Below are 16538 nucleotides of genomic sequence, written 5' to 3' on the forward strand. Positions count from 1 at the left end.
TTGTGTTCTGAGCACAGTAGAGTAACTGCAGGGTACACAATTTATGACTTATTTTAAACTAACTAGAAAAGAAGAGTCAGTGATTTCCTAGCACACAGAAGTGATAAATGTTAGAGGAGGTAGAAATGTTTATTGTCCTGATTTGACGACTTATCTTCTGTGTATATATTGAGTTATGACACTGTACTCTACAACTATGTACAAATGTTGTGTGCAAATTAAATTTTTCATAAAGATAGTGTAAGAAAAACACAGGATTTCATAAAAAGGAAGTTCTAGAAGAAGGAGGAGAGCTACCTCAGGAGTTTGTACAAGTTTTTATGGTGCATGCAAAATATTGTCAGTGTTTGACATTACCAAACAGAGCAAAATACAAAAATGAACTCACATTCCACACACAGACACATTCACTTCTTCCTCCAGTATGGTGATTACCTTTGGCACTTTTACTTGCACCTCAAATTTGGGAAGCACTGTTGAAAGAGTAAAGAGAAATGGGGCAGGCTGGCAAGTTATTTTTGTTGTTCCCTAAATGATAAACCAGTGCTCTGAAATGGTGACTTTATACTTTGAAGGAAAATCCAGGAAGTTGATAACATTGAGTGGTCACAGAGCATGTTAGTCCTTGGAAATCATAGAGGCTTCCATGGAACTAAGAAAAACATTTGCAAAATCCCAAAACTTTTATGAGTTTTTGTGTTCATGGGTGAGGTTTCTGGTTGGAATCAGATGAAGTCCAGCCTCTCAATGGAGCTTTAACACATTCACATGGATTCACACCCCAGCAACGAGAAGCTTATGAGACCTCCACTTTCCCTCCCCAGCCTTCCCAAACCATACCAAATTCATCCACGGTGAAGGAGTGCTCTGTTCTCATTCCAGATTGTGTTAGTATCACTATCTTGTAGGAACCTAGAATGGGCTCTGATGACAGGCTGAAGGACAATTGCTTAAGACCATTCTCTGATTTGACATTCTGCCATTGCATAATTCGATTCATTCTGGGATCCTGAATATATGAAACTGGCTATTACTTATCAAAGTAAATAAAGAATTTACAGACAGTAATGCATTGAAGAATGAACTGCTGTATGGAATCATTTGGGAAAATTTTAATGTTTTTCCTTAAGCAGAGAGAGGTAGAGGCAAAGAGGGATACAACAACTCAGTTCTCTAGAATGTTTGGGGATTTCAGATATGCACATTGCCTTTGGAATATTGTCATGACCTTCCAAACAGCAGTTTAGTTTTAGTGCACTGGTTTCTCTCTGAATATGGAATATGTCAAATTTCTTACCTCAATGAAAACCAATGGAAACTATAAAGCAAAAGAAAAAGAAAGGTGAGTTCAGAAGTCTTCCTGATATGAATACAGCAAGCTCAAATAAACTTAAAGAACTGGACATTATGACTGGAATTTTAGCTAAAATTCAAGGAAATTAATGTAAAAAAGGGACTTGCAAGGCAAGACACATCACCAAAGGAAGTTAAAAGTAGAAGCCCAAGAACTGACTGAATCAACTATGTTAACAGTAAAAAGGGATGTTAGAATGGAGATTTGGGGTGACCTTATGAATAAGTTTCTCCGGCATACTGTGTGATCCATCCCTAGACAAAGTAGTCATATAATTTGTTGTTCAAATCAAAGAAATTTTTGGAGCATGAGAGGGGGTACTGATTTTAGTTTTTCCCAGGTAATTATAAGCTAGGGGCTGTTGTAGGAAACCAAGGTGAGTACTTACCCTTTTTTTTTTTTTTAAAAGTTCTAAAGTTTTATTGATTTGAAATGCAGAGAGAAAAAGAGAGAGAGAGAGAGAGATCCTCCATCTACTGGTTCACTTCACAAATGCCTGCAATAGTTAGGGTTGGGTCAGGCTGAAGCCAGGAACCCAGAACTTTATCTGGACTTCCCACTTGGGTGGCAGAGACCCAAGTACTTGTGTCACCACATTCTGCCCCCAAAGGTTTGCATTAACAGGAAGCTGGAATCAGGAGTGGACCTGTGACTCCAATCCAGGTACTCTGGAATGGGACTGCAGACATCCCATATGATGTCTTCACTGTTGTGCCAAATGCCTGACCCTTTAACTGGATCCAACACTCAAAACTGAAAAACAAAAGTCACTGAAAAAATATTTTTGGTAAAGTGCTTAGATCTAGGAGGATATGAACAGAAATAATCAATAATTTGAAAATAATATGAAAGGTCTCACTCAAATGTGCTTAATGTATGAAACATAGACCTAAATATTAATAGTTAAAAAACATAGAAATCAGTAAAATGTACATTCATATTTATAAAAAACAAAAAGAAGCAGGTGAAAAAGAATAATAAGGATGAAATCATAGTTCAGGAATTAGGAAAGAGAAAAAGGAAAGAATAAAACCATCTAAATTATCTTTGAGGAATAGAATGAAATGATTACAGTCATTTGGGGGAAAAAAACAGCAGATTGGAAAAGCTCATTTTCTCCCTCTCTCTCTCTCTTTCTCAACTCTGCCTTTCAAATAAATAAATAAATCTAAATAAAAAGTAAGTTATTATCCAACTTTCTTAGAAAAATGGGAAAAGGCAAGCCCAGAAATCTAGAAACAATAATTGAAATGATACAACAAATCTAAAATAAATATGACTCTTCATTTGAAGGCAAATAAATAATTTTCCAGGAAACATAAATCACCAAAATTTCTGCAGAAAAGATATTAAGTAAAAATATATGGGGCTGGTTTTGTGGCACAGTGGTTGAGCTACCCCTTGAGATGCCAGCATCCCATTTCAGAGTGCTGTTTTGCATTCCAGATAATTGGCTTCCAATTCAATTTCCTGCTCTTGAGCCTGGGGAGGCAGCAGAAGATGGCCTAAGTACTTGAGTGCCTCCAACCATGTGGGAGACCCAGATGGAGTTTCTGGCTCCTGGCTTCGGCCTGACCCAGTCCCGGCTATTGTGGCCATTTGGGGACTGAACCAGAGGATGGAAAATCAATCTCTCTCTCTCTCTCTCCTCTCTCCCCATCCCCCTCTTCACCCCTGCTCCCAACTATCTCTCTCTCTCTATCTCTCTCTTCTCTTCCTCTTTTTTTGTCACTTTGCCTTTGAGATAAATTTTAAAAAAGAAAATTAATTTCAGAGCTCACAATTAAGCACTTAAAATAAATCTTCTGAACAATCTAATATGCAAATATAAATGCAAACATCACATACTATGTTATTAACATAATACCCTAGAAGGCCTCATGATTACAGCAGTTCACTCAGGCAGTCCAGAAATTGTCCTATATGAGGACAAGCATTCACTTACTTGACGGCAGTAATAGCCTTACAGTCACAGAATGACCATGGTGTCATCTCTCTGGCAATCCTTGGTTCTCTACTTGTGTTAGGTTTACTGCGATTGATTTCAGATTTGTTGAAGTAGAAATATCCCTGATAGTCTTTTTCCCCTTGCTCTCTACTGACTTTAGTTCCCCAAACCACTGATATTTTAAAAATTGGTGGAACAATTGAATTTATAATACATATTTTTGTTGAACTTTATGGATCACACTTGTACACATATGTCAAAGACTCACCAGTTCATGCAGTGGTCGCAAATCTTTATTCACAGAGACAACTCGAAACTCAACTGAAACAGAGAATTTTTTCCTATGAGGACCAGAAATCATGCCTGTTGGGTGACAGGCAAGGGTGATTGTCTCCTAAGTTCTACAATGTTCCCACCGTGGATCTTCTTACCTGACTGGCTTGGCTTGTAGATTGGTTTGTCTGTCTGGACAAAAACGATGCTTTCTGTGTTCTTCACCCACACTGTGGAACGCTTATGAAGCTCATGTGTTGGTCCTCTTATCTTGAGCAAAAGTTCTCCTGTGTCCCCATGAAATGAGGATCTTGGGAGCTAAGAGCAAAAAGGCCATGAGAACCTCCATAATCTCTCCCGTGGGAGGCCTTAGTATCTAGTCTTTACCTGTTCTCCTTTGGAAGCACAAGAAAATAGGAGGCAGGGTGCAGTATTTATTATTTAAACATAATGTAGAGCAGAGGAAGTCAGAGATGTAACAAATGAAATCTAGATTTCCATGTGCTTTCACAGTAGCGATTAAAACATAGTCAACATTGCAGAGTAAATATAATCAAAAAGTAGATTCAATCCCAAAAACCATGAAGGAAAAATGAATATGCTAATAGTGGTAAGAATGATGTCTTGAGGTTGTACTGGCTGAAGAAGAAACTGGAAATTTCCCCAGGATATCAATTATATATGAAAGACTGGGTCCCTGTTAGTTCTGATATATTTCAAAGTTTGTGACTCACTACCAGAAGATAGCTCCTGCTTTCTTGGGCTAGTAGGACTTTTTAAAAGGGGAATTAAATAGAAAATTAGCATATTTATAAATGCTATTTTCCTTCATTGTAGGATAGGAAAATCTACAATTTTTTTTCTTTTGTAGGGGTAGACTCTCTCTCTAGGTTTCTCTTTGAAACCTAAATTAACTCTCTGTTACTTAAAATGAATCTCCATGTCTCTGACCATTAGAATCTGAAGAAAGGAAGGAAGGGATAAAGGAAAGAAGGGAGGAAGGAAGGAAGGAAAGAGGGAAGGAAGGAAGGAAGGAAGGAAGGAAGGAAGGAAGGAAGGAAGGAAACAAAACTTGGATAGGTCATGAGTGCTCACCGTGAAGGAAACACAGTGGAATAAGTCCTTGTCAGCCACGAGGTCATCAAACAGGCTTATTGTTCCACTATGGGACACTATGGAAGCACTTACAGTCACAGTCTCATTCAGGTGGCTCAGAGAGAGGCAGCATTTCTCAGGAGTCTCAGTGTGAAGTGGGTAGGGGAGCAGCATCATATACTGCCTGGAAGAGAAGAAGTTCAGGGCAGTAGAGGATGAATACCCATGATTGTGGCTTTATCCCACGCTTAGCTCTACACCTGGAGAAGGCAGACTAGCAGCATATAGCATGAGTGCATGACAAAGAAATGATTCAACCTCTTTTCTGATAGTGGCAAAAATTCAACTTAGTTGGTGCTACCGTACTCACAGTTGAGGGGGGTATGAAAGATGTGCTTACCTCACTCAACCCCCAACACTAAAATTCCTGAACTTAATATTTTTGTGAAAGATTTATTTATTTATTTATTTGAAAGCCAGAGTGAAACACAGAGACAGAGAGAGACAGGAAGAGAAAGAAATCTTCCATCAACTTATTCACGCCCCAAATGGTGCAACAGCCAGGGCTGGTCCAGGCTGAAGCTAGGAGCCCAGAACTCCATCTGGTTCTCCAACATGGGTGGCAGGGGCTCAAGTAGTTGGACAGTCATCTGGTACTTTCCCAAGCACATTATCAGAGAGCTAGATCAGAAGTGGAGCAACTGGGACTCAGCAGTACTTTGATACGGGATACAAGTATTGAAGAGACAGTTTAACCCACTGTTGCAACATGCCAATCCCCCCAAACTTAGTATTTTAGAGAAGAAAATGGAAGGGATAATTATTCAGTACATTAAATAGTGAATTAAGATTACTCTCACTTGCCATATTTAATTCTTGAAGAGTAACCCAGTGCTCCCTATTGCACAAGACTGAATTTGAAATGTCTCATGATAAGTCAGTTAAGTGATGGATCTGTTTATTCACTTTAATTGACCATTCCACATTATAGACTCACATTAAAACATTTCATTGTACTCCATAAACATGCAATAACTACTTGACATTTAAAAAGCAAAAAATAAAAAGGAAGACTATTATAAGTGGAGATTTTGGGGGATGTTTGTTGAACCTACAAAGAAGGGGCGTGTGAAAGAGGACCCTGCATGGTACTCACGGTACTCTGTAAACTGAAGCAGCTGCACACAGGAAGGCAAGAAGAATTAGAAAAAGACATGGCAGGGCACGTCTGCCTTTGTCCATGGTGCATAGACAATGCAGGAGATTCTAGAATGTGCTGTCCTCCTCCTTTCAGTCAGCCTGGTCCCAGAAACTGCCCTGAGGCACTGGGATTTTGTCGCTTTATGCAGACACAGTGTGTAGAATTTGGCCAGCATTCCCTGTAGGGGTCATTGCTCTTAGTGGTCACCAGGAGAAATCCTGATGGGCTCAGGAGCAGTGCCAGCATAGTTGCTGTTGGCAGTAAAGGGTTGTGGGGGTGGAAGTCCATGTCAGAGTCAGTACCGACTTCCTTTGTCTTTGGACCGGCTTTCTCACCCTCAGCAACTGTTGACATGTAGCTCTGAGAAGCTTTCATTGTGAGGTACTGTCCTGTGATTGTAAGATGTTCTGCCTGTACTCATTTGAATCCAGTAGCACTCCCCCAGCTGTGACAACCCAGATCATCCCCCTTCCTTCAAGGAGACCACTGACTTAGAAAGTCTTTCTAAGAGGTAATTAGTTCTCCCTTCTCTGGCCATTCATGTGCTACATCCATGGCTCTTTAAAACAAACGGTAAAGGAGAGACTGAATGTGGAACTCTGAAAACAGTTACCTAACCCATGTCACTATGCTGCAACTCAATCGCTAGAATAATAATTTTCTAACTCTCTCACATCACAGCTTAGTTGGAAACTGATGCATGCATAGTGTACAACCAGGCCAAAGCAATTTCTGGCAGAAAGATTATTTCTTTGAAGTCTCGGGTATTACTCTTTGGGATATACATTAGTCCTTTCTGTAATATATTAATGTACTAGCTGGGAAGTGAATTTGTCTTTTCCTTTTAGATGATGTAGACTCCCCATTTTGCAGATCCCAAGAAAATGTTCCAGGGAAGGGAAATAAATTATTATCAGTGGAAATCTTGAAGTATTAAGTGGCAGCTGGTATAAAAAAAAAAAGACAGTGGTGAAGGCTGGAGCTATGGCATAGCGGGCAAAACTGCTGCCCATGGTACCAGCATCCCACATGGACAAGGATTCATGTCCTGGCTGCTCCACTTCCAATTCAGCTCCTTGATAATACACCTGGGAAAGCAGCAGAAGATGCCCAAGTCGTTGGGCCCCTGCACCCACAAGGGAGACATGGAAGAAGCTCCAGGCTCCTGGCTTTGGATTGCTCAGCTCTGGCCATAGCAGCCATTTAGGGAGTGAACCAGTAGTTGGTAGACCTCTCTCACTCTCTCTACCTCTCTCTGTAACTCTGCCTTCAAAAAAAAAAAGATTTAGTTTATTTATTTGAAAGGCAGCGTTACAGAGAGAGGTAGATACAGAGAGAGAGGTCTTCCATCCACTGGTTCATTCCCAAGATGGCTGCAATAGCCAGAGCTGCACTGATCCGAAGTCTGGAGCCAGGAGCCAGGAGCTTCTTCCAGGTCTCCCATGTGGCTGCAGGGGCTGAAGGACTTGGGCCATCTTCCACTATTATCGCAGGCCATAGCAGAGAGCTGGAACAAAAGAGGAGCAGCCGAGACTAGAACTGGCACCCATATGGGTTGCCGGCACTTCAGGCCAGGGCTTTAACCTGGGGCACTGCAGCGCCAGCCCCTAAATAAGTAAATCTTTAAAAGACAGTAGTAGGAGGGCATGTAGGGTGAATTAAGAAGATGGAAGAGAAAATAAAAATTTTCTCTATCAATTACTTGCCTCAAAAAAGCTCCAGTCAATCATAAATAAAAAAGTTTCACAAGTCTGTGAACCTGTTTGTTCCAATTCACCTATTATAGTAATTGCATTTGTTCATTCATTCATCAAAGAGTCGTTTAGTACTAAAAGCAATACATGTGTTGTACTTAGGGAACATTTCAAGAAAGGTACTGTTTTTAATCCTAGAGGATAGTGGAGGAAGTTATAGATATAATTCCATGAACAGACAATAATGAGACAATATAGTAAATGCAAGGAGAACACCCAAACAGGTTACTGAAAAACACCAAGGAGAGCATATGATCCAATGTGGAGAGAAGGAAGAAGGTAAACATGGTTATCCTCTTAGAATTGTGCCTATGAGATACATGAAATTGGATCTATTTATATGAATAAAATCTTTTAAAAATACCAAAAGCCAGTGTGGATAATGCATCCTGTAGGATTGCTGTGTGTGTAACAGGAGGTCAGGTCTTTTTCTTTTCAAGTTCAGGACTCCAGGGAAGTAAGCAGTAGGAGTTAGGAGTCCTCCCTTTCCTCTGCCTCCCATAGTAACAGTCACGATTACCAATCTCCAAGGCTGATAAGGCAATAGTTGCAAGTCTGCCATCAGTAATAGCACAGGAAGGAAGTCAGCAGCATCTCTAGAAAACATAGATTCTTGTTTTGGATTAACTTTGTGAAACTCTGTGGAAGCAGGGCCACTATAATCGATACAGACTACAGTTTTGGAATTCTTATTTCATCAGATAAGTTCTCTGGTTAAACATTACAGATGGAGAAGGTAGAAATAAAACAGAAACAATCCAGAACAAGAGGAATCAGGGAGCCAGATAAAGGACAATATATGTTATGTCTGTACCCTCAGCAAGTCTCTGCTTCAATGTCAGCCTCTCCTGGATGTCTCTCTGTTTCTCTTTTGACCTGGAACCATTTGTTTGGGGTGAACAAAAAATGGCCAATGTATGAGAACTGGCTGCCAAAGACAGAAGATGCTGTGAAACTGAAGAAAGAGAAGAAACCCAAGATCACACAGAGCATAATTTTCTAAGGAGACATGAAGATGGGGCATGGTCTGAGGCAACCATGAGACAATGGATTACCATGGGCTTCAGTCAGGAATTCAATTCCTGAGACTGGCCCAGCAAGACAAGCTGACAGGTTCTCTTGGTGACTGTTTATCTCCTAAGGCTGGAATGAGTGTTTGGGTTTCCTAAAAGAAAAGATGGTGGTTAAGGCTCAAATGGCTGCAATGTTCAAGATGGCTGCCATCACATCAAGCTGAATCCTTGCAACCCTCCATCTCCCAGCCTCATCTCCTGTTTCCCAGAGCACTAAACCCTTCTTAGATGCAATGTGATTTCCTTGCTCCCTTTGCTTTTCATCTTTCTCCTCTCTCTAGAACAGAAACTCCCTGAAGGTGGGGCATTTTGTCTGTTTTATTTCCTACTGGACCACAGTGTTCAATGAGTAATTGTTGAATCAGTAATGTGATTGACACGAAACAGGAAGCAGAGTATTTGCAATTGAAATCAATTAAGGATTATTAAATTAGATGTTGTAAATTAATGTTGGACAGGGTTTCTCCCATAATGACTCCCAGTGGCTGGATTTCCTCTCCTCTCTTCCTGCATTCCAACCTCAGGGTTCACTGTATTGAACTCCATCCATTTAGATTACACAAGGCTATGTTTAGCTGCACTTTGCCTGAGAGCTACAGCTGTAGAGGGACATTTTGTCTGGTTAAATATTGACCACCTTCAAGAACAGGAACCTCAGTGACCAGATTGGATCAATTTCCCCTTTGCAGAATGTCACCCACCTATATTACATTGACCTTTGTTATTTTGATGGAATTAGAAACTAATCCAAATGCCCAAAATGAAAAACATAATAATCATTTCTCAGGCCATTGCCACCAATTATAGCTAGTATAATTTAGATAATTTCATTCACTTAGAAAAATGAATAAAAATCAAATATTATGGTGTTGGTTTCAACATGTGAAAATTACAATGTTCTTTTCTTTTTAACTAATTTTTATTTGAAAGACAGAGTTACAAAATGAGGTAAAGATAGAGATGTCTTCCATCCTTTGGTTCACTCCCCAGATGGCTGCAATGGCCATAGCTGCACCTATCGGAATCCAGGAGTCAGGAGTCTCCCACATGGGTTTAGGGGCCCAAGGACGTGGGCCATCTTCTACTGCTTTCCCAGGCCATAGCAGAGAGCTGGATCAGTAGAGGAGCAGCTGAGACTAGAACCCATGCCCGTTTGGGACGCCAGTATGTTAAACCGCACTGCCACAGCACGGGCCCCAATCTTACTTCTTTAATAACTTACCAAAAAGGAGTGAAGCCCATGATTCAGTGAGAATAATGACTCATTTAGTCCCCTGAAAAATTTCTCACTAATGAAATTTTGATGTATTTGTCCCTTAACATTTCTATAAAGGACATTGTAGGATATCTTCTGAGACAGTCCACAGTACAGATCAGTTATGAAATGGCAAATATTTCATAAAGATTTATTTATTTGTTTGAATGTCAGAGTCACACACAGAGAGAAGGAGAGGCAGAGAGAGAGAGAGTGTGAGAGAGAAAGTCTTCAATCCACTGGTTCACTCTCCAGATGACCACAACAGCAGGAACTGTGCAGATCTGAAGCCAGTAGCCCGGAGCTTCTTCTGGGTCTCCCATGTGGGTGCAGGGGCCCAAGGACTTGGACCATTTTCTTCTGCTTTCCCAAGGCCCAGACAGAGTGCTGGATGGGATATGGAGCAACCAGGACTGGAACAGGCACCCATATATGATGCCGGCACTGCAGGTGCAGGCCTCACCCACCAAGCCACAGCTCTGGCCCCAAGGCAAATATTTAAAAAACTGGATTCTAAATCCAGGCTTTATTTTTATAAATTATTTTTTCTGGGTTGTAAGGCAAATTCAATACACTGAATCACTGAACATTTCAAATGAAAATCAGTTGGTTTTACTTTTTGCCCATGGTGGCCCATAATCTTTCCACTGATTTTGCTGCAATTGTTTGTTTCCTGGCCTGGTTAGGTGAAATTTGCCATTTATGTGTAAAGGATTAAGAATTTCATTTAATCTGCACTCCCATGTTTCATTGCAGGACTGATCACAATTCTGTGTGGATAGAAAAAACAATATAAATATATATTTATATATATATAAAACATACAATATATTAATATTAGGTAACACAATCATCTATATTGTATATCAATTAATTATAGATTACAATATGCTGCTCCTCCGCACGCGGAGGAGCCGCACCGGACCGGGCGCTTGTTGTTCCCTTTTTTTTTTTTTTCAAGTCCTTTCTATAGTAAAGCAAGAATAAGTAAACAGCAAACTCCCAAAGCAAGAATGAGTAGAGAGAAATGAGAAAGAACGAAGTAACGAACTTCCCCGCGAACTCTCCAACGCACTCTCCAACCAACCCACACCACCATGCCGTCTCCCTCCTCCTATATAGTCCTCCTCCACCAATCCCAACTCGGCTGCCCACACGCTGAGCACGCCGCTCTCCTCCAATCAGGAGCAAGTCCTACAGTTTATTGGCTGAACTGGAGGCAGCTGTGTAGAAGCCTCTTTCTTCTCTCCCAGCGCCATATTGTGGGAGAGCAGATGCATAGAATAAGTCTTAATTCCAGTAACAGTATAGTCCGAGTTGCTCCCCACAGATCCCCCTTTCTTTTTATTTTTTGGCGTTGATACGCGCCTGTGTAAAGTTCAGCGTGATCTTCATGCTATTGACTGTCTTGTTTGTCGTGCTACTTCAGAGTTCGTTGAAAAATGTCCCATATTCCAAAGATCCCACGGATTGGTTATTCATTGTTTTCTTCCTCAAATGGAGTTTTCTTCTTCTAGATCTTCTGCTGGTAGGTTTACCAACCGAATTCTTCTCTCAGGGGTCCATATTGGTTGTGCCGCACCCTGTGGAAAAAAACAAACGGTGCCTCGTACTCTTCTGAGTAAGGGGAACGGGCCTTTCCATTGGTTGTCCTGTAAATCCTTCCACATTACCCACTGTATTGATTCCTTATCAGCTGATTGAGCATGCATTTCTGCAGGTGTTTTACCGTTCTTTTTCTTGTTCAAAAAATTAATTTTATAAAGAGCTAGGGCCAAGGCATCCTTGTTGGATGTGGCCATTTCCCCTATTCCCCCTTTTTGTTTAATTATTAAATTTTTTAAATATAAGTGAGCGCGTTCTACCACAGCTTGCCCCTGTGGATTGTATGGAATACCGGTAATATGGGAGATTCCGAATTCTTTCAAAAATGCAGCAAAACGATTTGATGTATACGCTGGACCGTTATCCGTTTTGATCACATGAGGAACTCCCCAGGCTGCAAAAGCCTGCAAGCAGTGTTGGATTACTTGTTGTACTCCTTCTTTATTCATAGCTGTGGCCATAACTATGCCTGAATATGTATCTACAGTGACATGAACACAGCTTTGTCGCCCAAAAGAGGGGATATGTGTAACGTCCATCTGCCAGATATGTCCTGGTTTAAGGCCACGGGGATTGGCTCCCGCAGGAATCTTTGGAACTATGGTAACAACGCACTTTTCACAGGATCTAATAATATCTTCTGCTTGCTTCTGGGGAATATTAAATTTAAAACTTAAAGTGTGGGTGTTAACATGCCATTTAGAGTGATATTCTTTAGCTTGTTCCAAAGCGGTGCATGCAAGCAAGAATCTTGAATCTGCCATCATGTTTCCTCGAGTAAGTGGGCCAGGTAAATTAGAATGAGCTCTTATGTGGCCTATGTAAATAGCATGCTCTCTTTGATTTAATAACCCCTGAATTTCACTTAGATAAGAATAGACTGAGGAGGATTTAAGAATAAGGCACTGTGTAGCGAGCATCTGAACTGCATTCACCACATATGCACTATCAGACAAAATATTCATGGGTGCACTCTCTCTGCGTAATACTGTTGCGATAATAGCTAATTCTGCATGTTGTGGAGAAGGGGATGCTGTTAAAACAAAATATCGTTGATTGTTAAATATAGCTGCTCCTGTTCCGCCTTTAGCTCCATCCGTAAATACGGTAACTGCCCCTTGAATTGGATCCCTTCGCACCTTCTGCACCCGTTTTATTGAAACCTGTGTGCAGAAGTTAACAAATGGATGGCGAGGGTAGTGATTGTCAATCTCTATTTGTAGAATGAGAACTATGTATGCCCATTGCCAGCATTCCCTTGTAAAGGCTTCTACTGCCTCTTGAGCAAAGGGAACTACACATCGCTTTGGAGTCTTCCCCGCCATTTCTGTCGCCTTTTTTATTGCTGTTAATATTAAATCAGCCACCGCAATGCCTTGGGTGTACAGTACACGCGGTGCATGTGAATGTGGGTATACAAACAACAAGGGTCCTCCTTGCCAAATGACTGCGAAGGGATACAGCTGTTCCATAAAAATTAATATTTCTAGGGCTTGTTGTGGATCACATCTTTCCATCTGCATTGCTTTAATTTGTTTTTCAATTTTCTGTAACGCCAAGCGGGCTTCTATTGTCAATCTACGAGGGGAATCAAGCTGGGCATCTCCTTCTAAAATATTGAATAATGGCATCATATCTTCGGTAGTTAATTTACAATAGGGCCTCAACCAATTTAAATTGCCACATAATTTTTGGAAGTTATTAAGGGTCTGTAACCCATCTATTGCAATTTCAAATTCTAATGGGGTTACCTTTTCAGAAGTTACTTTAAGTCCTAAGTACTGTACTACTTCCCCTTTTTGTATCTTCTCTGGCGCTACTTGTAACCCAACTTTTTCCAAATATAATAGCAGCAGCTTATATGATGGTGTCATGGCCGCACCTAGGCCTACTAAAGTATTATCTCCTGGCTGAAGGGGCCGTGACTTCGGCCAATCATTTTCCGAAATTATACTTACATCTGCGCCCATGTCTAGCAGGCCCTGAATCGACTTTCCTCTAATGGTTAAGGTCCACAGAGGTCGATCTGCTAAAGATAGGGACAAGGCTGCAAATTTCTCCCCTTGGGGTCCATGAACATCCTGCGCTCCAATCATGATCAGTATTTGAGCCACAGGTTCTTCTGGCTTGATTTGAATAATACCCTTTGTAGATTGTATTAGCACTTTTAACTTATCAAAAGGTAATTGAATGACTCCGGTAATGACCATTAGGCCTCTCAAAGCATTTGTTTCTTTTCCTACGATTATTCCAAGTCCGTTATGCTCCGCTGAAATTGTTTCTGCCCTCACCTCTATGGCTTGTGGCCCCATTTGAGGTGTTAGTACCAAATATTCGGTGGCTCGTAACTCTGCGCGGTAAATATTTGGTTTTGGGACCGTGGCACCCACCGATTGTTTTGGCCCCGGGGTGCAGGGGCCCACATTCCGTTTTTTTGCTGTTGTCCATATACACCTGATCTTCTTATGGGGCCCAGCTCATTTGGCATCCTCAGGGGATTGCCTGCGCTGTTCATTTTAAAGTAACATTCACTGACCCAATGATTCCCTCTTCTACAGCGTGGGCAAAGGCCTGGTCTTCTCGAGTTCTCTATGCCCTGCCGATCTCGGGCTGGAAATTTGGCCCTACATTCCCTCATTAGATGCCCTTCTCGACCACATCTAAAGCATATTCGTCCCCTCATGTTCTGTCTAAATTGTCAGGTTACTGCTACTGCAGCATGTGATCCAGAAGCTACATCATCCATGACATCCCTACAGATTTTCAAAAAGGTAGGGATGTCTTTATGCTGCCATGGTCTAAGAGCTTCACGACATGTTTTATTGGCCTGTTCATACGCCAATCTTTTGACTAAGGGCATTGCTTCTTCCACAGTTTCAAAAATGTTTCCTGCTGCTTCCATTAATCTGTTCACGAAGTCAGCGTAAGGTTTGGTAGGGCCCTGTACTATCTTAGTTAGGCTGTGTCTTACTTCTCCTTTTCTGGGTATCACCTTCCAGGCTCTTCTTGCTATCTCTCTCACTTGTAAGAGGACAGCTGTTGGTAATCGGGCCTGCTCATCGGGATTGGCAAATCGCCCTTCTCCATTTAACATTTCCTCATCCCATGCTTGATTCCCTGCTTGATAGTTCTGCTTTGAATATTCTCGCGCAAATTCTTTATAAGCAGCTAACCATAAGAGGAAGTCACCCCCGCCTAACACCGCCTTTACTAAGTTTCTCCAATCCTCAGGTATTAGGCCTTGCTGCCCAATGTTATCAAGGATTGCCTGAGTGTAACTTGCATGGGGCCCATACAATTGTACTGATTGTTGCAACTCTTTAAGTAATTTATGGTCAAGAGGCGTCCATCCCCTGTTTCCCTGTTGATCCTGAATTACAGGAAACACCTGGCCTGGTTCCTGGTACTGCTCCCAAGCAGGTTTTCTATAAACAGCTCCCCTTTGCTTGTTTTCGGTTCTTGGCCTTTCTAGCTCCTCCTGGATACCTACTCCCTCCATCACTCCTTCTTCCTCCCACTCTTCTTCAATCTCATGTGGAAAAAAGGGGCTTTTCTTTACAGGAGGAAACTTTGGTAGTACCAATGGGCGATACCGGGGTGGTGATTCATCCTTTATGGTTGAATTTGCCAGCCTTGTATGGCCAGGATATATTCTTGGCATCTCTCTCGGGGGCAAGGTTCCCTCCTCAGCTTCCTTCTCCCCCCCATAAGCTTCCTGGCTCTCTAAATCCTTCTTTGATTTTCTTCTCACTTGTTCGTTACAATAGTTGCTCGCCTGGCTGCCCTGCCATAATTCTTCCTGCCGTTCACTCCCCTCATTAAGCAACAACTCGATCCCTTCCGTGGGGTTCTGAAGCACCTGATCAACGAGTTGCCACAGCTTCAGCACTTCTATCGATTCCCCAGCCTCGCGCAATTTCCGTCCCACCTGCCTCCACTGCTGTAGAAACCAGGGGGACGTCTCTACGACTGCTCTTACGAATGCATGAATTTTCCTCCCCCCTCGTTTCCCTTGCTTAGAGGAAAAGCTGCGAGGAGGTGGGGAGTAGGAAGAGAGAGAGAGAGAGAAACCATATTTAGCCCATGGATGATCTTTAGGGAGAAACAGAGGATGGTGCCCAGCAGGAGGAAGAGGTAGCCAGTGGGCAAAGAGTAGCCAAAGAACTCCATTGTCTGTACCGTCTGTGACATGTTGGAGCAGTGGGCGTAATGGAAGACTGAGTCTCCCAGATGTTCCCAGTTAATACCTCCTTCCTAGCTTCTAATTTTCTTCCCCCGCGGCTTTTTTCCTAGGTTCTAACTAGCTTTTCACCGGCACTCTTTCCGTCCGGCCTTCCCCTAGGCTCTTTGCTAGTCTCTCTCTCCGGTAATTTCCCACTTCTTCCCGGTTTTTCCCTCCTAGGTTTCCTATCCGAGTCACGGCACCATTTGCTGCTCCTCCGCACGCAGAGGAGCTGCACCGGACCGGGCGCTTGTTGTTCCCTTTTTTTTTTTTTTTCAAGTCCTTTCTATAGTAAAGCAAGAATAAGTAAACAGCAAACTCCCAAAGAATGAGTAGAGAGAAATGAGAAAGAACGAAGTAACGAATTTCCCCGCGAACTCTCCAACGCACTCTCAACCAACCCACACCACCATGCCGTCTCTCTCCTCCTATATAGTCCTCCTCCACCAATCCCAACTCGGCTGCCCACACGCCGAGCACGCCGCTCTCCTCCAATCAGGAGCAAGTCCTACAGTTTATTGGCTGAACTGGAGGCAGCTGTGTAGAAGCCTCTTTCTTCTCTCCCAGCGCCATATTGTGGGAGAGCAGATGCATAGAATAAGTCTTAATTCCAGTAACAGTATAGTCTGAGTTGCTCCCCACAACAATACACAATTGTAGCTTATAAGTATAAATATTTATTATACATATAGCATTATGAAATAGTGAAATTGTTAGAAAAAACTTCCACTCATTTATTACCATTTAATTTTCTTGCC

At 41.9% G+C, this 16538-nt stretch overlaps 1 protein-coding gene across 5 annotated transcripts in view; it reads right to left on the reverse strand.

The window, feature by feature from the left end:
- Positions 1-6026, reverse strand: part of LOC100353846 (alpha-2-macroglobulin) — a 61729-nt gene extending 55703 nt beyond the window's left edge. The window contains exons 1-7 of one of the 5 annotated variants that reach the window (XM_008259804.5): positions 5827-6008; positions 4671-4854; positions 3734-3893; positions 3571-3623; positions 1298-1318; positions 841-1009; positions 389-473 (exon numbers count right to left, since the gene is read on the reverse strand). In XM_008259804.5, the coding sequence (XP_008258026.3) occupies positions 389-473; positions 841-1009; positions 1298-1318; positions 3571-3623; positions 3734-3893; positions 4671-4854; positions 5827-5912 (758 nt within the window). In that variant the 5' untranslated portion in view covers positions 5913-6008. Of the gene's footprint in view, positions 1-388; positions 474-840; positions 1010-1297; positions 1319-3570; positions 3624-3733; positions 3894-4670; positions 4855-5826 lie in introns of all 5 variants that reach the window. The other 4 variants (XM_089303742.1, XM_089303743.1, XM_089303745.1 and 1 more) reach the window with 4 other exon arrangements.
- Positions 6027-16538: the final 10512 nt, after the last annotated feature.

This window comes from Oryctolagus cuniculus, chromosome 9 (genome assembly GCF_051225735.1).
Source record: "Oryctolagus cuniculus isolate XC-2025 breed Fujian yellow rabbit chromosome 9, ASM5122573v1, whole genome shotgun sequence".
Classification (NCBI taxonomy): domain Eukaryota; kingdom Metazoa; phylum Chordata; class Mammalia; order Lagomorpha; family Leporidae; genus Oryctolagus; species Oryctolagus cuniculus.